The following is a 16,896-nucleotide window of genomic DNA, read 5'->3' as shown; positions in this document are numbered from 1 at the left end:
CCCAAAGCACTTTACAGCCGATAAAGTATTTTTGCAATGTAAGAAATCGGGCAGTCAATTTGCACACAAAGCCCCACAAACAGAAATGAAATAACCAGATAATCTGTTAGCGGTACTGATGGAGCGTAAAATATTGGCCAAGACGGAGGGAATACTCCGAGAAGAAAGACGGTGCCTAAGTTTAATGTTGCATCGATAAACAGCACCTCCAACAGTGCAGCACTCCCTTAGTACTGGAGTGCCAGCATAGATTTTGAGCTCAAGTCTCAGGAATGGGCTTTGAACCCACAATCTCTGAATCAAGAGGCAAGAGTGCTACCCACTGAGCCATGGCTGACATCAAATTATTTCTATCTTCAGGAAATTATGCGGTCCTAAAGGTTGGAAGCCTGCAACTTCCAAAAGCTGGAGCAGTGTATTAGAACCTATGCCAAGGGAAAACCCAGTTAAACTTATCATAGTTGTAGTCTTGCCAAGAATCATTGCATTTGAAAAACTTCTTTTCTTAGTAAAACTTACATCTTTTTTCTTCATTATAAGATGGAACAATAACAGACAGTTCTTTAGTGGGAGGGTCGTGGATTGTGGGAAATAATTCCTTCCTGGTAGAATTTAAACTCATGAAGAATTTTTCTTTCTCTCCAAGTGTGAGATTTGGCATTTTTATGGCAGTAAAATGGGCAGCAAACACCAGCTGTAAAAAAAGACAAGAAACCTAATCAGGTTGTAAAACATACAATGTGACACAAAATAGAGAACGGGTTTTTATTGATAATTTACACCTCAAATCAATATGGTACTTAAACAATGAAAATCAGGTGTTATAGATTGATTAAGTAGGCAATAACTAATAACGGTTGGTTGTGATTCATAATGTGTTACAGTTCTGAGCTCAGTATCTTAGGCCTTTGTGAATCCAAATATTCATTACAGACATTTTTCTTACTCCATGTGATGTCACATTAACAACAATCATACCAATCCTTGTGAGTCAATGGTCATTTTACTTTGATTTTGGATGGAGGAAAGGGCTTGGAAAATCTGTAATGGGGATTCTCAGTACTATTGGAGACTCAAGTTTTTATTTAAGCATCAAATAGTCAGAAAATTAGAGCTTATAAAACCAGGGCAAATTTGGAGAGAAATCAGTTTATATTTTGAACATCGCTAAACCTCAAGAAAACTATCAAAAGACTATAAAGGCACAGGTAAACTAAACTATGGCAATAATTTACACAATCCACTTGTGGCCTCAAAAGAAGGTCCAAAATTAATGTTTCCAACTTTATAAAATACTATTAGTTACTTTTAGCAGTAAAAAAATGCATAGTATTTGTGGATGGATTATGCACTACAAAATATTGACGGTTAAATAAGATTCAAATAGCACAGTATCATGAAGCAAAAATATTGTTGTAGCTGATAAAAATGACAGTTGATGCAAATTTGTAATTTTGTAGTATGTGCTGAGTGGTAGGTTGTGATCATTAAATGAAGTGTATCCATTTTGTTTATAACATGGCTGTAATCATTAACAAGGCTTTTCAATGCACGTTGACATTACAGATACAATGCACGCACACCTCTCGAGCCTACCTTTTGCAAGCAAACATTGGAAATTTCAGAAATGTATTTTATAAAATGCTAAAATTTAAGAAATTAGTCTTTACCAGTTCGCCAAAGAAAATCCAGGAATTTAGCAGTGAAAATTGGCAATAAAAGGTTTTGTAAAAAAATGGCTATTTGTATAGTACCTTTCACATCCTCAGGCTGAAAGTACTTCACAGCCAATTATTAACTTTTGAAGTTATGAATGCTGGACCTTGTAACATGATTGTTCTAAAAATTGTGATTTTTAGAAGTTCAAGATGGAGTCGGGAAGGTCAGGTGACCTCACCTCCACTCTGTGAAAAGAGAAGACAGCAGTCTAGCTTACCAGGACAACAGAGAACACAGTACAAAGACTTTCATTTGAAAACACAGACTGCAGGGCTAACATGTGAAGAACAATGGGTTTCATCCTCCCAGACATTTGGGTCATAAAACAAAGAGACAGTAATTCAGAAAATGTAAATATATCAGGCAGCTGTTTGCACCTAGGAACACTGGAAGGGCCCCCATGTGGCTTTGTGAAACCAAACTTCTGGACTTTGCATATCGAATCAGTACAACAATGATAAATTTAACAGACTTTCCAAAGGCAAACAGGCTGTAAGAGACGAAATTAATGGTTGTGGCCTCACAGCAGGCTGTAAGAAAGAAACCCAGCAGTTACAGCCTGAATAGAGGCTGTAAGGAAGACAATCAGCAGTGGCAGCTTGAGAGAGAGGGGACACTTGCTCTCTGAAGATATACAGTGAAAGGCTGTGAAGAATCAAACCTGTTTTGAAAGTTGATGTTTGCAGAGAAATAAAAGACCAAACAAATCACTGGAAATCACATTATTCACAGATGTCCAGGTCACGAGTGCTCAGGAGAAGCAAGCAAAGAGGACATTAATTTGAGAAAGGTCTGGGATTTCTAATCCATTGCAATTGGGAGGAGTTTGGCACTTTTAACTGCAAAGGATTTCACCATCAAAAAGGACTGTGTAATCAATAAGCATGGTAGGAGGTTTCAATTATTTGAATAAGAAAGTACCTTTGTGTGTAACCTGAGGTATCAGCTACTTACAAAGTACTATCTGGTTAATGGGGATTTCTTTTAGTTTAATTATAATAATAAATTATAATATAATAATGTCTTAAAATGTGAAATCTTGTGGTGTAATTCTTTAATTGGTCTAGGGGATCATATCTCATATTTTTCAATTCTGTTCATTTATCATTGGCCTCAGCATAGTGACTGAATAAATCAAACTTCATTTTAATATTTGGAATTGGGTGATTGTCATCAGTGAAGAATCTGGTCCTCCTGGATCTACCTGCATTTGACAAAGTTGATCATGTCATTACCCTTCCAATACTTCTCTGTCATCCATGGAACTTCTCTTGTATAGTTCCGTCCCTCCCTCCCTGAACACAGCCAGCAGATCTCCAGTAATGTCTGAGCAAAGCAAGTCAGCATGGATTTCATAGAATCATACAGGACAGAAAGTTCCCATTCAGCTCATCACGCCCCTGCCAGCTCTTTGAATGAGTTATCTAATTAGTCCCACAGCCCTGTTCCTTCCCGAAAGCCCTCAAATTTTCCCACTTCAAGTATTTATTCAATTCCCTTTTGTAAGTTATTAATTGTACTTCTACCACCCTTTCAGACAGTGCATACCAGATTATAACAAGTCACGGCCTATATATTTTTTTCCTCATTTTGCCTCTGGTTCTTTTGGCAATTCTTAAATTTGTGCCCTCTGGTTACTAAACCTTCTGTCAATGGAAACAGTTTCTCCCTATTTACTCTTAACAAAATCCTTCATAACTTTGAATACCTATTTCAAACCTCCGTTAACCTTCTCTCTGAGGCAAACAACCCTAGTTTCTCTCGTCTTGCCAGGTAACTGAAGTCTAGTACAGTACTGTATGTGTGTAGACTAGAGTCCTGACAGTGATCATTTTATATTTTCTATATAAATACAGTATGTTTTATAATAATCACTCAGGACCTTCCTGGTCTCTGCATCTCAGCTACTCACTGGATAAACTTGTAACAACTATTTCAACCAGTAAAGCAGGAGTCTAGGTAATAAATAATGATATTTTCTGAGCCTTCGAACAATTGCTGTGTTTATTTTATGCAATACAGATACTGGTACAGTGTGGCACAACCTGAGCAAAACTCCATTGGTTTCTGTTTAACTCGTGACCAAACAATCACTGACTTCGTGGCTCTAATCTTCATCTTTTTAAACAGATCCAATTAATACCGTGAGTGTCTGACCCGGACCCAGCCCGACACGACCCGAACCCAAAAGCCGGACCCGGAAGACCGATCCAATCCGAACCTGACACGTCGTCGGGTTCGGGTTGGGTAGCAGCCCTTTACTTGGAATACTGCTTGCAGTTTTGGTCTCCATATCTAAGGAAGGATATACTTGACTTGGAGGTGGTACAGTGAAGGTTCACTAGATTGGTTCCAGGGCTGAGACAGTTGTCCTATGATGAGAAGCTGAGTAAATTGGGCTTATATAGTCCGGAGTTTAGAAGTGTGACAGGTGATCTCATTGAAACAAAGATTCTGAAGCGACCAATACAAAAGCCTGCGATTATAAATGGTACTATATAAACGCCAGTCTTTCTTTTCAATGCTTAGTTTGAGGAAGTGATGGCTCATCTAGTATTGGATGTCGGACAAGCCATCTCGATAGCAAAGAGGCAGTGGGGGGTTCAAGAGCAGTGATGGAGCGCTCAAATTGAATGTCATCAACGTAGGAAGTTGTCATTTCGCTATTTTTCCGCTTAGATCAGTCTACACACCGCTCAGTGATAAAGCCCAGTTGACCTACTCCCAGAATCCCAATGCTACCATTTTAGAGACGAGCCATTTGGAGGTGCACGAACTTGCTCCAAGTTGCAAAGTTACCATCGTCACCCAGGGAGAACCCCCTGCCCCGCGCTGCAGTGAAGGAGGCAGTATCTGGGAAGAGGGTGCATGGCCTCGCCCAGACCTGGGGAGAGAACCAGGTGCCTGTCAGACAGGATTAAAATAATGAAGAGAAGTTGATATAGAACACCCATTGAAACAAGAGACAGGAATTCGACACGTCAGGAGGTGATCACCTGGAAAAGAGCAACAGTCTCCCCGCAGCAGCAAGGGAAAGTTTGCAAAAGAAAAGTTGTTGTGGCGGCCAGTATGAACGACTTGAAGCAAAATGGCAGAGACCGAACTCACCAGGAACAGGGCTGTGAGGGCCACAGCGGCTACGATCCGCAGCACTTCAACCAGCTCCAGCTCCATGGTCCACAACTACCGCCGGACCCGGAACGTCTCGCACTCCACGGCCGCCGAACATTCGGTACCGGCACCGTGGCAACCGCGCGAGCCTATGGGAGCAGAACACCGAGGCAGAAATGTTCCAGGCACCGAGGAGTCCTCCAGCTGGCAAGAAGGTCCGCACGATCAACGGCGGCGCGTCCCCTCGCTACAGCGCCGCCCGGAGCATGGAAGCCGCCACTGTAGGGTCGCCCAGGAAAGCCAGTGTAGTACTGAAGGAATGTTGCACTATAAGAGGTGTTTTCTTTTGGATGAAATATTGAGCTGAGGCTCCTGCTCTCGCAGGTGAACTGAAAATATCCCACGGCATTATTTTGAAAAGCAGAGTTGTCCAGGTCAATAGTTATCCCTCAACCGACAAAGCCAAAATTGAAATGATGAGAATGTAGTTTCACTGCAAAAGAGTCAGGTGTGTGGAATGTCGGTTTACTAATTGAGTTGCTTTATGATTATTTTTATTCTTTCATGGGATGTGAGCATCACTGGCAAGGCTAGCATTTGTTGCCCATCCCAATAATTGCACTTGTGAAAGTGGTGGTGAGCCACCTTCTTTGAACTGCTGCAGTCTGTTAGGGAGGGAGTTCCAAGATTTTGACCCAGCAGCAGTGAAAGAACAGCGATATAGTTCTGAGTCAGGATGGTCTGTGATTTGTCGGGGAACTTTCAGGTGGTGGTGTGCCCCTGCATCTGCTGCCCTTGTTTTTCTAGGTGGTAGAGGTTGCAGGTATGGAAGGTGCTGTTGAAGGAGCTTTGGCGAGTTGCTACAGTGCATCTTGTAGATGGTAAACACTGCTGCCACTGTGTACCAGTGGTGGAGGAAATAAATGTTGAAGGTGGTGGACAGGGTGCTGATCAAGCAGGTTGTTTTGTCCTGGATGGAGTCGAGCTTCTTGGGTGTTGTTGAAGCTGCACTCATCTAGGCAAGTGGAGAGTATTGCATCACACTGATTTGTACCTTTGTAGATGTTGGACAGGCTTTGGGGATTCAGGAGGTGAATTACTCATTGCAGAATTCCCAACCTCTAACCTACTCTTGTAGCCACATGGCTGGTCCAGTTAAGTTTCTGCTCAATGTTAACCACCAGGATGTTGATGGTGGGAAATTCAGCCATGATAATGCTGTTGAATGTTAAGGGGAGATGGTTGGATTCTCTCTTGTTGGAAGTGATTATTGCCTCGCACTTGTGTGGCACCAATGTTGCTTGCCACTTTTGAGCTCAAGCCTGAATATTGTCCAGGTCTTGCTACACATTAACTGCTTCAGTATCTAAGGAGTTATGAATGGAACTGAACACTGCAGTCACCATCAAACATCCCCACTTCTGACCTTATGATGAAGCAGCTGAAGGTGGTTGGGCCTAGGACACGACCCTGAGGAACTCCTGCAGTGAAAGCCTGGGGCTGAGATGATTGGCCTCCGATAATCACAACCACCTTCCTTCGTGCTTAGTATGACTCCAACCAGTGAAGAATTCTGTGACGCTTGCAAAAGTCAAGTGCAAATTTTGTGAATAAACCTGTTTAAAAACCAAGATTTGCTGCGGATCAGTTACATGTTACTGACAAACAGCATTATTTGTATCAATTACAGTGCAATTATTGACATCCTGGAGTAATCATAAGCTTTCCCACCCTCAAAGAATCATGTTATTTACGATGACTAGGTTATCATGTATTGGTAAAATTGTTAAATTTTATAAACCTTTACTAAAAAAGCAGAAATTTTCAGGAAACAATGCAGGGTTTAATTAATCACATTAAGTGTGCAGCGTTTAAATATTTCAAAAGGCCAATGAGATGCCTGCCATCTGGTTAAACTCAGTTCAGTGCAGAGCTCCTCCCTGAGCCCCAGTGATTCTGGAGGCAGCAGCTGTCAATCATCCTGCAGTAACAGGGAACATGCCCGTCATTTTACTTCCGCACATTCAACAGGGCGAAAAAAAACAGCAGCACAGGGTATAGCGCGGAACAGCGCAGAGTGTGTGAGGGGCGGAGAAGAAACAAGTACAATTTAATTGGGGGGGTGGGCGCTGCTTCTGTGGTCTCTCTAAATCCCGCCATGTGGAATCTGCGGTGTGAATTCCTGTTAGCAGGTTCACATGCTTCAGGGCGCAGGATGGCGGCTGGATTCAAGTGAGTGACCGGGTTAGAGAGGAGAGGAGGATGTGAGGGAAATGGGGGCTGGTGAGAGGGGAGGGGGTTGAGGTCAGTAGGCGGTGGGGTGAGTAGGAGGTGAGAGGTTGGGGTGAGTAGGAGGTGTGGGGGTGAGCAGGGGGTGAATGGGATGAGCAGGGGGTGAAGGGGGGGTTTTGGATGAGCAGGGGGTGAAGGGGGGGGGGGTTTGGATGAGCAGGGGGTGAAGGGGGGGGGGTTTGGGTGAGCAGGGGGTGAAGGGGGGGGGTTTGGGTGAGCAGGGGGTGAAGGGGGGGGGGTTTGGGTGAGCAGGGGGTGAAGGGGGGGGGGTTTGGGTGAGCAGGGGGTGAATGGGATGAGCAGGGGGTGAATGGGATGAGCAGGGGGTGAAGGGGGGGTTTTGGATGAGCAGGGGGTGAAGGGGGTTTGGATGAGCAGGGGGTGAAGGGGGGGTTTTGGATGAGCAGGGGGTGAAGGGGGGGGGTTTTGGATGAGCAGGGGGTGAAGGGGGGGGTTTTGGATGAGCAGGGGGTGAAGGGGGGGGGTTTTGGATGAGCAGGGGGTGAAGGGGGGGTTTTGGATGAGCAGGGGGTGAACGGGGGGGTTTTGGATGAGCAGGGGGAGAACGGGGGGGTTTTGGATGAGCAGGGGGAGAACGGGGGGGTTTTGGATGAGCAGGGGGTGAACGGGGGGGTTTTGGATGAGCAGGGGGTGAACGGGGGGGGGGGGTTTGGATGAGCAGGGGGAGAACGGGGGGGTTTTGGATGAGCAGGGGGTGAACGGGGGGGTTTTGGATGAGCAGGGGGTGAACGGGGGGGGGGGTTTGGATGAGCAGGGGGTGAACGGGGGGGGGGGGTTTGGATGAGCAGGGGGTGAACGGGGGGGGTTTTGGATGAGCAGGGGGTGAACGGGGGGGGGGGGTTTGGATGAGCAGGGGGTGAACGGGGGGGGTTTTGGATGAGCAGGGGGTGAACGGGGGGGGGGGTTTGGATGAGCAGGGGGTGAACGGGGGGGGGGGCGGTTTGGATGAGCAGGGGGTGAACGGGGGGGGGTTTTGGATGAGCAGGGGGTGAACGGGGGGGGGGTTGGGGTGAGCAGGGTGTGAACGGGGGGGGGTTGGGGTGAACGGGGGGGGGTTTGGATGAGCAGGGGGTGAACGGGGGGGGGTTTGGATGAGCAGGGGGTGAACGGGGGGGGGTTTGGGTGAGCAGGGGGTGAATGGGGGGGTTTTTGGGGTGAGCAGGGGATGAACGGGGGGGGTTTGGATGAGCAGGGGTTGAACGGGGGGGGTTTGGATGAGCAGGGGGTGAACGGGGGTGGGGTTTGGGTGAGCAGGGGGTGAACGGGGGTGGGGTTTGGGTGAGCAGGGGGTGAACGGGGGTGGGGTTTGGGTGAGCAGGGGGTGAACGGGGGGGTTTTTGTGGTGAGCAGGGGGTGAACGGGGTGGGGTTTGGGTGAGCAGGGGGTGAATGGGGGGGTTTTTGGGGTGAGCAGGGGGTGAACGGGGTGGGGGTTGGGTGAGCAGGGGGTGAACGGGGTGGGGGGGGTTGGGGTGAGCAGGGGGTGAACATGGGGGGGTTGGGGTGAGCAGGGGGTGAACATGGGGGGGTTGGGGTGAGCAGGGGGTGAACGGGGGGGTTGGGGTGAGCAGGGGGTGAAACGGGGGGTTGGGGTGAGCAGGAGGTGAACGGTGGGGGGTTGGGGTGAGCAGGGGGTGAACGGGGGGGGTTGGGGTGAGCAGGGGGTGAAACGGGGGGTTGGGGTGCGCAGGGGGTGAACGGGGGGGGGGTTGGGGTGAGCAGGGGGTGAACGGGGGGGGGGGTTGGGGTGAGCAGGGGGTGAACGGGGGGGGGTTGGGGTGAGCAGGGGGTGAACGGGGGGGGGGTTTGGATGAGCAGGGGGAGAATGGGGGTTTTTTGGATGAGCAGGGGGTGAACGGGGGGGGGGTTTTGGATGAGCAGGGGGTGAACGGGGGGGGGGTTTTGGATGAGCAGGGGGTGAACGGGGGGGGGGGGTTTTGGATGAGCAGGGGGTGAAGGGGGGGGGGAGGTTTTGGATGAGCAGGGGGTGAACGGGGGGGGGGTTTTGGATGAGCAGGGGGTGAACGGGGGGGGTTGGGGTGAGCAGGGTGTGAACGGGGGGGGGGTTTGGATGAGCAGGGGGTGAACGGTTGGGGTTTGGGTGAGCAGGGGGTGAATGGGGGGGTTTTTGGGGTGAGCAGGGGTTGAACGGGGGGGGGTTTGGATGAGCAGGGGGTGAACGGGGGTGGGGTTTGGGTGAGCAGGGGGTGAACGGGGGTGGGGTTTGGGTGAGCAGGGGGTGAACGGGGGGTTTTTTGGGGTGAGCAGGGGGTGAACGGGGTGGGGTTTGGGTGAGCAGGGGGTGAATGGGGGGGTTTTTGGGGTGAGCAGGGGGTGAACGGGGTGGGGGTTGGGTGAGCAGGGGGTGAACGGGGTGGGGGGGGTTGGGGTGAGCAGGGGGTGAACATGGGGGGGGGTTGGGGTGAGCAGGGGGTGAACGGGGGGGTTGGGGTGAGCAGGTGTTGAACGGGGCGGGGTTGGGGTGAGCAGGGGGTGAACGGGGGGGTTGGTGTGAGCGGGGGGTGAACGGCGGGTGGGGGGTTGGGGTGAGCAGGGCGTGAACAGGGGGGGTTGGGGTGAGCATGGGGTGAACGGGGGGGGGGGTTGGGGTGAACGGGGGGGGTTGGGGTGAGCAGGGGGTGAACGGGGGGGGGGGTTGGGGTGAGCAGGGGGTGAACGGGGGGGGGGGTTGGGGTGAGCAGGGGGTGAACGGGGGGGGGTTGGGGTGAGCAGGGGGTGAACGGGGGTGTGTTGGGGTGAGCAGGTGGTGAACGGGGGGGGGTTGGGGTGAACGGGGGGGGTGTTGGGGTGAGCAGGTGGTGAACGGGGGGGGGGTTGGGGTGAACGGGGGGGGGTTGGGGTGAGCAGGGGGTGAACGGCGGGTGGGGGGTTGGGTGAACGGGGGGGGGGTTGGGTGAGCAGGGGGTGAACGGGGGGGGGTTGGGGTGAGCAGGTGGTGAACGGGGGTGTGTTCGGGTGAGCAGGTGGTGAACGGGGGGGGGGGTTGGGGTGAGCAGGGGGGGTTGGGGTGAGCAGGGGGGGGTTGGGGTGAGCAGGGGGTGAACGGGGGGGGGGGGTTGTGGTGAGCAGGGGGTGAACGGGGGGGGGTTGGGGTGAGCAGGGGGTGAACGGGGGGTGGGTTGGGGTGAGCAGGGGGTGAACGGGGGGTGGGTTGGGGTGAGCAGGGGGTGAACGGGGGGGTTGGGGTCAGCGGTGGGGTGGTGAACGGTGGGGGGTTGGGGTGAGCAGGGGGTGAACGGTGGGGGGTTGGGGTGAGCAGGGGGTGAACGGTGGGGGGTTGGGGTGAGCAGGGGGTGAACGGGGGGGGGGTTGGGGTGAGCAGGGGGTGAACGGGGGGGGGGGTTGGAGTGAGCGGGGGTGAACGGTGGGGGGGGGGGTTGGGGTGAGCAGGGGGTGAACGGTGGGGGGTTGGGGTGAGCAGGGGGTGAACGGGGGGGGGGGTTGGAGTGAGCGGGGGTGAACGGGGGGGGGTTGGGGTGAGCAGGGGGTGAACGGGGGGGGGGTTTGGGGTGAACGGGGGGGGTTGGGGTGAGCAGGGGGTGAACGGGGGGGGGTTGGGGTGAGCAGGGGGTGAACGGGGGGGTTTGGGGTGAGCAGGGGGTGAACGGGGGGGGGGTTGGGGTGAGCAGGGGGTGAACGGGGGGGGGTTGGGGTGAGCAGGGGGTGAACGGGGGTGTGTTGGGGTGAACGGGGGGGGGTGTTGGGGTGAGCAGGTGGTGAACGGGGGGGGGTTGGGGTGAGCAGGTGGTGAACGGGGGGGGGTTGGGGTGAGCAGGGGGTGAACGGGGGGGGTTGGGGTGAGCGGGGGGTTGGGGTGAGCAGGGGGTGAACGGCGGGTGGGGGGTTGGGGTGAGCATGGCGTGAACAGGGGGGTTTGGATGAGCAGGGGGTGAACGGGGGGGGGGGTTGGGTGAGCAGGGGGTGAACGGGGGGGGTTTTGGGGTGAACGGGGGGGTTTTTGGGGTGAGCAGGGGGTGAACGGGGTGGGGTTGGGGTGAGCAGGGCGTGAACAGGGGGGGTTGGGGAGAGCATGGGGTGAACGGGGGGGGGGGGGTTGGGGTGAGCAGGGGGTGAACGGGGGGGGGGGTTGGGGTGAACGGGGGAGGTTGGGGTGAGCAGGGGGTGAACCGGGGGGGGGGGTTGGGGTGAGCAGGGGGTGAACGGGGGTGTGTTGGGGTGAGCAGGTGGTGAACGGGGGGGGTGTTGGGTTGAGCAGGTGGTGAACGGGGGGGGTTGGGGTGAGCGGGGGGTTGGGGTGAGCAGGGGGTGAACGGCGGGTGGGGGGTTGGGGTGAGCAGGGCGTGAACAGGGGGGGTTGGGGTGAGCATGGGGTGAACGGGGGGGTGGGGGGTTGGGGTGAGCAGGGCGTGAACGGGGGGTGGGGTGTTGGGGTGAGCAGGGGGTGAACGGGGGTGGGGGGTTGGGGTGAGCAGGGGGTGAACTGGGGTGGTTTGGGGTGAGCAGGGGGTAAATGGGGGGGGTTTGGGTGAGCAGGGGGTGGGTGGGTACGGTGGTTGGGGTGAGCAGGGGGTGCACGGTGGTTGGGGTGAGCAAAGGGTGAACGGTGGGGGGGTTGGGGTCAGCAGGGGGTGGGTGGATACGGTGGTTGGGGTGAGCAGGGGGTGAACGGGGGGGGGTGGTTGGGGTGAGCCGGGGGTGAAGGGGGGGGTGGGTTGGGGTGGGGGGGTGGTTGGGGTAAGCAGGGGGTGAACGGGGGGGGGGGCTGGGGTGAGCAGGTGGTGAACGGGGTGGGGGTTGGGGTGAGCAGGGGGTGAACGGGGGGGGTGGTTGGGGTGAGCGGCGGGGTTGGGGTGAGCAGGGGGTGAACGGCGGGTGGGGGGTTGGGGTGAGCAGGGCGTGAACAGGGGGGGTTGGGGTGAGCATGGGGTGAACGGAGGGGGGGTTGGGGTGAGCATGGCGTGAACGGGGGGTGGGAGGTTGGGGTGAACGGGGGGGTGGGGGGTTGGGGTGAGCAGGGGGTGAACGGGGGGTGGGTTGGGGTGAGCAGGGGGTGAACGGGGGGGGGTTGGGGTAAGCAGGGGGTGAACTGGGGGGGGGTTGGGGTGAGCAGGGGGTGAACTGGGGTGGTTTGGAATGAGCAGGGGGTGAACGGGGGGGGGTTGGGGTGAGCAGGGGGTGGGTGGGTACGGTGGTTGGGGTGAGCAGGGGGTGAAAGGGGGGGGTTGGGGTGAGCAGGGGGTGAAAGGGGGGGGTTGGGGTGAGCAGGGGGTGAAAGGGGGGGGGTTGGGGTGAGCAGGGGGTGAAGGGGGGGGGGTTGGGTGAGCAGGGGGTGAAAGGTTTTTTTTTGGGGTGAGCAGGTGGTGAAAGGGGGGGTTTTGGGGTGAGCAGGTGGTGAAAGGGGGGGTTTTGGGGTGAGCAGGTGGTGAGCAGGGGGGGGGTTTGGGGTGAGCGGGGGGGGGTTGGGATGAGCAGGGGGTGAACGGGGGGGGGTTTGGGGTGAGCAGGGGGGGGTTGGGGTGAGCAGGGGGTGAACGGGGGGGGGTTTGGGGTGAGCAGGGGGTGAGCGGGGGGGGGGTTGTAGTGAGCAGGGGGGTGAGCGGGGGGGGGTTGTTGTGAGCAGGGGGTGAACGGGGGGGGTTGTTGTGAGCAGGGGGTGAACGGGGGGGGTTGTTGTGAGCAGGGGGTGAATGGGGGGGGTTGTTGTGAGCAGGGGGTGAACGGGGGGGTGGGTTGGGGTGAGCAGGGGGTGAGCGGGGGGGGGGGTTGTTGTGGGCAGGGGGTGAATGGGGGGGGTTGTTGTGAGCAGGGGGTGAATGGGGGGGTTGTTGTGAGCAGGGGGTGAACGGGGAGTGGGTTGGGGTGAGCAGGTGGTGAACGGGGGGGGGTTGGGGTGAACGGGGGGGGTGTTGGGGTGAGCAGGTGGTGAACGGGGGGGGGGTTGGGGTGAGCAGGGGGTGAACGGGGGGGGTTGGGGTGAGCAGGGGGTGAACGGCGGGTGGGGGGTTGGGGTGAGCATGGCGTGAACAGGGGGGTTTGGATGAGCAGGGGGTGAACGGGGGGGGGGTTGGGTGAGCAGGGGGTGAACGGGGGGGGGTTTTGGGGTGAACGGGGGGGTTTTTGGGGTGAGCAGGGGGTGAACGGGGTGGGGTTGGGGTGAGCAGGGCGTGAACAGGGGGGGTTGGGGTGAGCATGGGGTGAACGGGGGGGTGGGGGGGTTGGGGTGAGCAGGGGGTGAACGGGGGGGGGGTTGGGGTGAACGGGGGAGGTTGGGGTGAGCAGGGGGTGAACCGGGGGGGGGGTTGGGGTGAGCAGGGGGTGAACGGGGGTGTGTTGGGGTGAGCAGGTGGTGAACGGGGGGGGTGTTGGGTTGAGCAGGTGGTGAACGGGGGGGGGGTTGGGGTGAGCAGGGGGTGAACGGGGGGGGTTGGGGTGAGCGGGGGGTTGGGGTGAGCAGGGGGTGAACGGCGGGTGGGGGGTTGGGGTGAGCAGGGCGTGAACAGGGGGGGTTGGGGTGAGCATGGGGTGAACGGGGGGGTGGGGGGTTGGGGTGAGCAGGGCGTGAACGGGGGGTGGGGTGTTGGGGTGAACGGGGGTGGGGGGTTGGGGTGAGCAGGGGGTGAACTGGGGTGGTTTGGGGTGAGCAGGGGGTAAATGGGGGGGGTTTGGGTGAGCAGGGGGTGGGTGGGTACGGTGGTTGGGGTGAGCAGGGGGTGCACGGTGGTTGGGGTGAGCAGGGGTGAACGGTGGGGGGTTGGGGTCAGCAGGGGGTGGGTGGATACGGTGGTTGGGGTGAGCAGGGGGTGAACGGGGGGGGTGGTTGGGGTGAGCCGGGGGTGAAGGGGGGGGTGGGTTGGGGTGGGGGGGTGGTTGGGGTGAGCAGGGGGTGAACGGGGGGGGGGAGCTGGGGTGAGCAGGTGGTGAACGGGGTGGGGGTTGGGGTGAGCAGGGGGTGAACGGGGTGGGGGGTTGGGGTGAGCGGCGGGGTTGGGGTGAGCAGGGGGTGAACGGCGGGTGGGGGGTTGGGGTGAGCAGGGCGTGAACAGGGGGGGTTGGGGTGAGCATGGGGTGAACGGAGGGGGGGTTGGGGTGAGCATGGGGTGAACGGGGGGTGGGAGGTTGGGGTGAACGGGGGGGTGGGGGGTTGGGGTGAGCAGGGCGTGAACGGGGGGGGGTTGGGGTGAGCAGGGGGTGAACGGGGGGGGGGGGTTGGGTTAAGCAGGGGGTGAACTGGGGGGAGGTTGGGGTGAGCAGGGGGTGAACTGGGGTGGTTTGGAATGAGCAGGGGGTGAACGGGGGGGGGGTTGGGGTGAGCAGGGGGTGGGTGGGTACGGTGGTTGGGGTGAGCAGGGGTGAAAGGGGGGGTTGGGGTGAGCAGGGGGTGAAAGGGGGGGGTTGGGGTGAGCAGGGGGTGAAAGGGGGGGGGGTTGGGGTGAGCAGGGGTGAAGGGGGGGGGTTGGGGTGAGCAGGGGGTGAAAGGTTTTTTTTTTGGGGTGAGCAGGTGGTGAAAGGGGGGGTTTTGGGGTGAGCAGGTGGTGAAAGGGGGGGTTTTGGGTGAGCAGGGGGTGAACGGGGGGGGGGGTTTGGGGTGAGCAGGGGGGGGTTGGGGTGAGCAGGGGGTGAACGGGGGGGGGTTTGGGGTGAGCAGGGGGTGAACGGGGGGGGGGGTTTGGGGTGAGCAGGGGGTGAACGGGGGGGGGTTGTAGTGAGCAGGGGTGAGCGGGGGGGGGTTTGTTGTGAGCAGGGGGTGAACGGGGGGGGTTGTTGTGAGCAGGGGGTGAACGGGGGGGGTTGTTGTGAGCAGGGGGTGAACGGGGGGGGGGTTGTTGTGAGCAGGGGGTGAACGGGGGGGGTTGTTGTGAGCAGGGGTGAATGGGGGGGGTTGTTGTGAGCAGGGGGTGAACGGGGGGTGGGTTGGGGTGAGCAGGGGGTGAACGGGGGGGTTGGGGTCAGCGGTGGGGTGGTGAACGGGGGGGTTGGGGTGAGCAGGGGTGAACGGTGGGGGGTTGGAGTGAGCGGGGGTGAACGGTGGGGGGGGGGTTGGGGTGAGCAGGGGTGAACGGTAGGGGGTTGGGGTGAGCAGGGGGTGAACGGGGGGGGGGGTTGGAGTGAGCAGGGGGTGAACGAGGGGGGGGTTGGGGTGAGCAGGGGGTGAACGGGGGGGGTTGGAGTGAGCGGGGGTGAACGGGGGGGGGGGTTGGGTGAGCAGGGGGTGAACCGGTGGGGGGGGAGGTTGGGGTGAGCAGGGGGTGAACGGGGGGGGGGGTTGGGGTGAACGGGGGGGGTTGGGGTGAGCAGGGGGTGAACGGGGGGTTTGGGTGAGCAGGGGTGAACGGGGGGGGGTTGGGGTGAGCAGGGGGTGAACGGGGGGGGGGGTTGGGTGAGCAGGGGGTGAACGGGGGTGTGTTGGGGTGAGCAGGGGGTGAACGGGGGTGTGTTGGGGTGAGCAGGTGGTGAACGGGGGGGGTTGGGGTGAACGGGGGGGGGTGTTGGGGTGAGCAGGTGGTGAACGGGGGGGGGGGTTGGGGTGAGCAGGGGGTGAACGGGGGGGGTTTTGGGGTGAACGGGGGGGTTTTTGGGGTGAGCAGGGGGTGAACGGGGTGGGGTTGGGGTGAGCAGGCGTGAACAGGGGGGTTGGGGTGAGCAGGGGGTGAACGGTGGGGGGGTTGGGGTCAGCAGGGGGTGGGTGGATACGGTGGTTGGGGTGAGCAGGGGTGAACGGGGGGGGTGGTTGGGGTGAGCCGGGGGTGAAGGGGTGGGTTGGGATGAGCAGGGGGTGAACGGGGGGGGGGGGGGGCTGGGGTGAGCAGGTGGTGAACGGGGTGGGGGTTGGGGTGAGCAGGGGGTGAACGGGGGGGGGGTTGGGGTGAGCGGGGGGGTTGGGGTGAGCAGGGGGTGAACGGCGGGTGGGGGGTTGGGGTGAGCAGGGCGTGACAGGGGGGGTTGGGGTGAGCATGGGGTGAACGGAGGGGGGGTTGGGGTGAGCATGGGGTGAACGGGGGGTGGGAGGTTGGGGTGAACGGGGGGGTGGGGGGTTGGGGTGAGCAGGGGGTGAACGGGGGGGGCGTTGGGGTGAGCAGGGGGTGAACGGGGGGGGTGTTGGGGTAAGCAGGGGGTGAACTGGGGGGGGTTGGGGTGAGCAGGGGGTGAACTGGGGTGGTTTGGAATGAGCAGGGGGTGAACGGGGTGGGGGGGTTGGGGTGAGCAGGGGGTGGGTGGGTACGGTGGTTGGGGTGAGCAGGGGGTGAAAGGGGGGGGTTGGGGTGAGCAGGGGGTGAAAGGGGGGGGTTGGGGTGAGCAGGTGGTGAAAGGGGGGGTTTTGGGGTGAGCAGGTGGTGAAAGGGGGGTTTTGGGGTGAGCAGGTGGTGAAAGGGGGGGTTTTGGGGTGAGCAGGTGGTGAAAGGGGGGGTTTTGGGTGAGCAGGTGGTGAAAGGGGGGGGTTTGGGTGAGCAGGGGGGGGTTTGGGGTGAGCGGGGGGGGGTGTTGGGGTGAGCAGGGGGTGAACGGGGGGGGGTTTGGGGTGAGCAGGGGGGGGTTGGGTGAGCAGGGGGTGAACGGGGGGGGGGTTTGGGGTGAGCAGGGGGTGAACGGGGGGGGGTTGTAGTGAGCAGGGGGTGAGCGGGGGGGGGGTTGTTGTGAGCAGGGGGTGAACGGGGGGGGTTGTTGTGAGCAGTGGCTGAATGGGGGGGGTTGGGGTGAACAGGGGGTGAACGGGGGGTGGGTTGGGGTGAGCAGGGTGGTGAACGGGGGGGTTGGGGTCAGCGGTGGGGTGGTA

At 58.1% G+C, this 16,896-nt stretch overlaps 2 protein-coding genes across 4 annotated transcripts in view; one reads left to right on the top strand and one right to left on the bottom strand.

Annotated features, from left to right (window-relative positions):
* Positions 1-5,047, bottom strand: part of alg5 (ALG5 dolichyl-phosphate beta-glucosyltransferase) — a 46,828-nt gene extending 41,781 nt beyond the window's left edge. The window contains exons 1-2 of one of the 3 annotated variants that reach the window (XM_068033464.1): positions 4,828-5,047; positions 520-694 (exon numbers count right to left, since the gene is read on the bottom strand). In XM_068033464.1, coding sequence (XP_067889565.1) covers positions 520-694; positions 4,828-4,893 — 241 coding nt within the window. In that variant the 5' untranslated portion in view covers positions 4,894-5,047. Of the gene's footprint in view, positions 1-519; positions 695-1,754; positions 1,855-4,827 lie in introns of those variants that run through there. The other 2 variants (XM_068033462.1, XM_068033463.1) reach the window with 2 other exon arrangements.
* A 1,929-nt stretch (positions 5,048-6,976) lies between these two features.
* Positions 6,977-16,896, top strand: part of exosc8 (exosome component 8) — a 65,077-nt gene continuing 55,157 nt past the window's right edge. The window contains exon 1 of the mRNA XM_068033465.1: positions 6,977-7,062. Within this exon, the coding sequence (XP_067889566.1) occupies positions 6,989-7,062 (74 nt within the window). The 5' untranslated portion in view covers positions 6,977-6,988. The remainder of the gene's footprint in view (positions 7,063-16,896) is intronic.

This window comes from Heterodontus francisci, chromosome 6 (assembly GCF_036365525.1).
Source record: "Heterodontus francisci isolate sHetFra1 chromosome 6, sHetFra1.hap1, whole genome shotgun sequence".
Lineage (NCBI taxonomy): Eukaryota > Metazoa > Chordata > Chondrichthyes > Heterodontiformes > Heterodontidae > Heterodontus > Heterodontus francisci.
The sequence above is the reverse complement of the archived record's forward strand: the minus strand, read 5'-3'. Positions and strand labels throughout refer to the sequence as shown.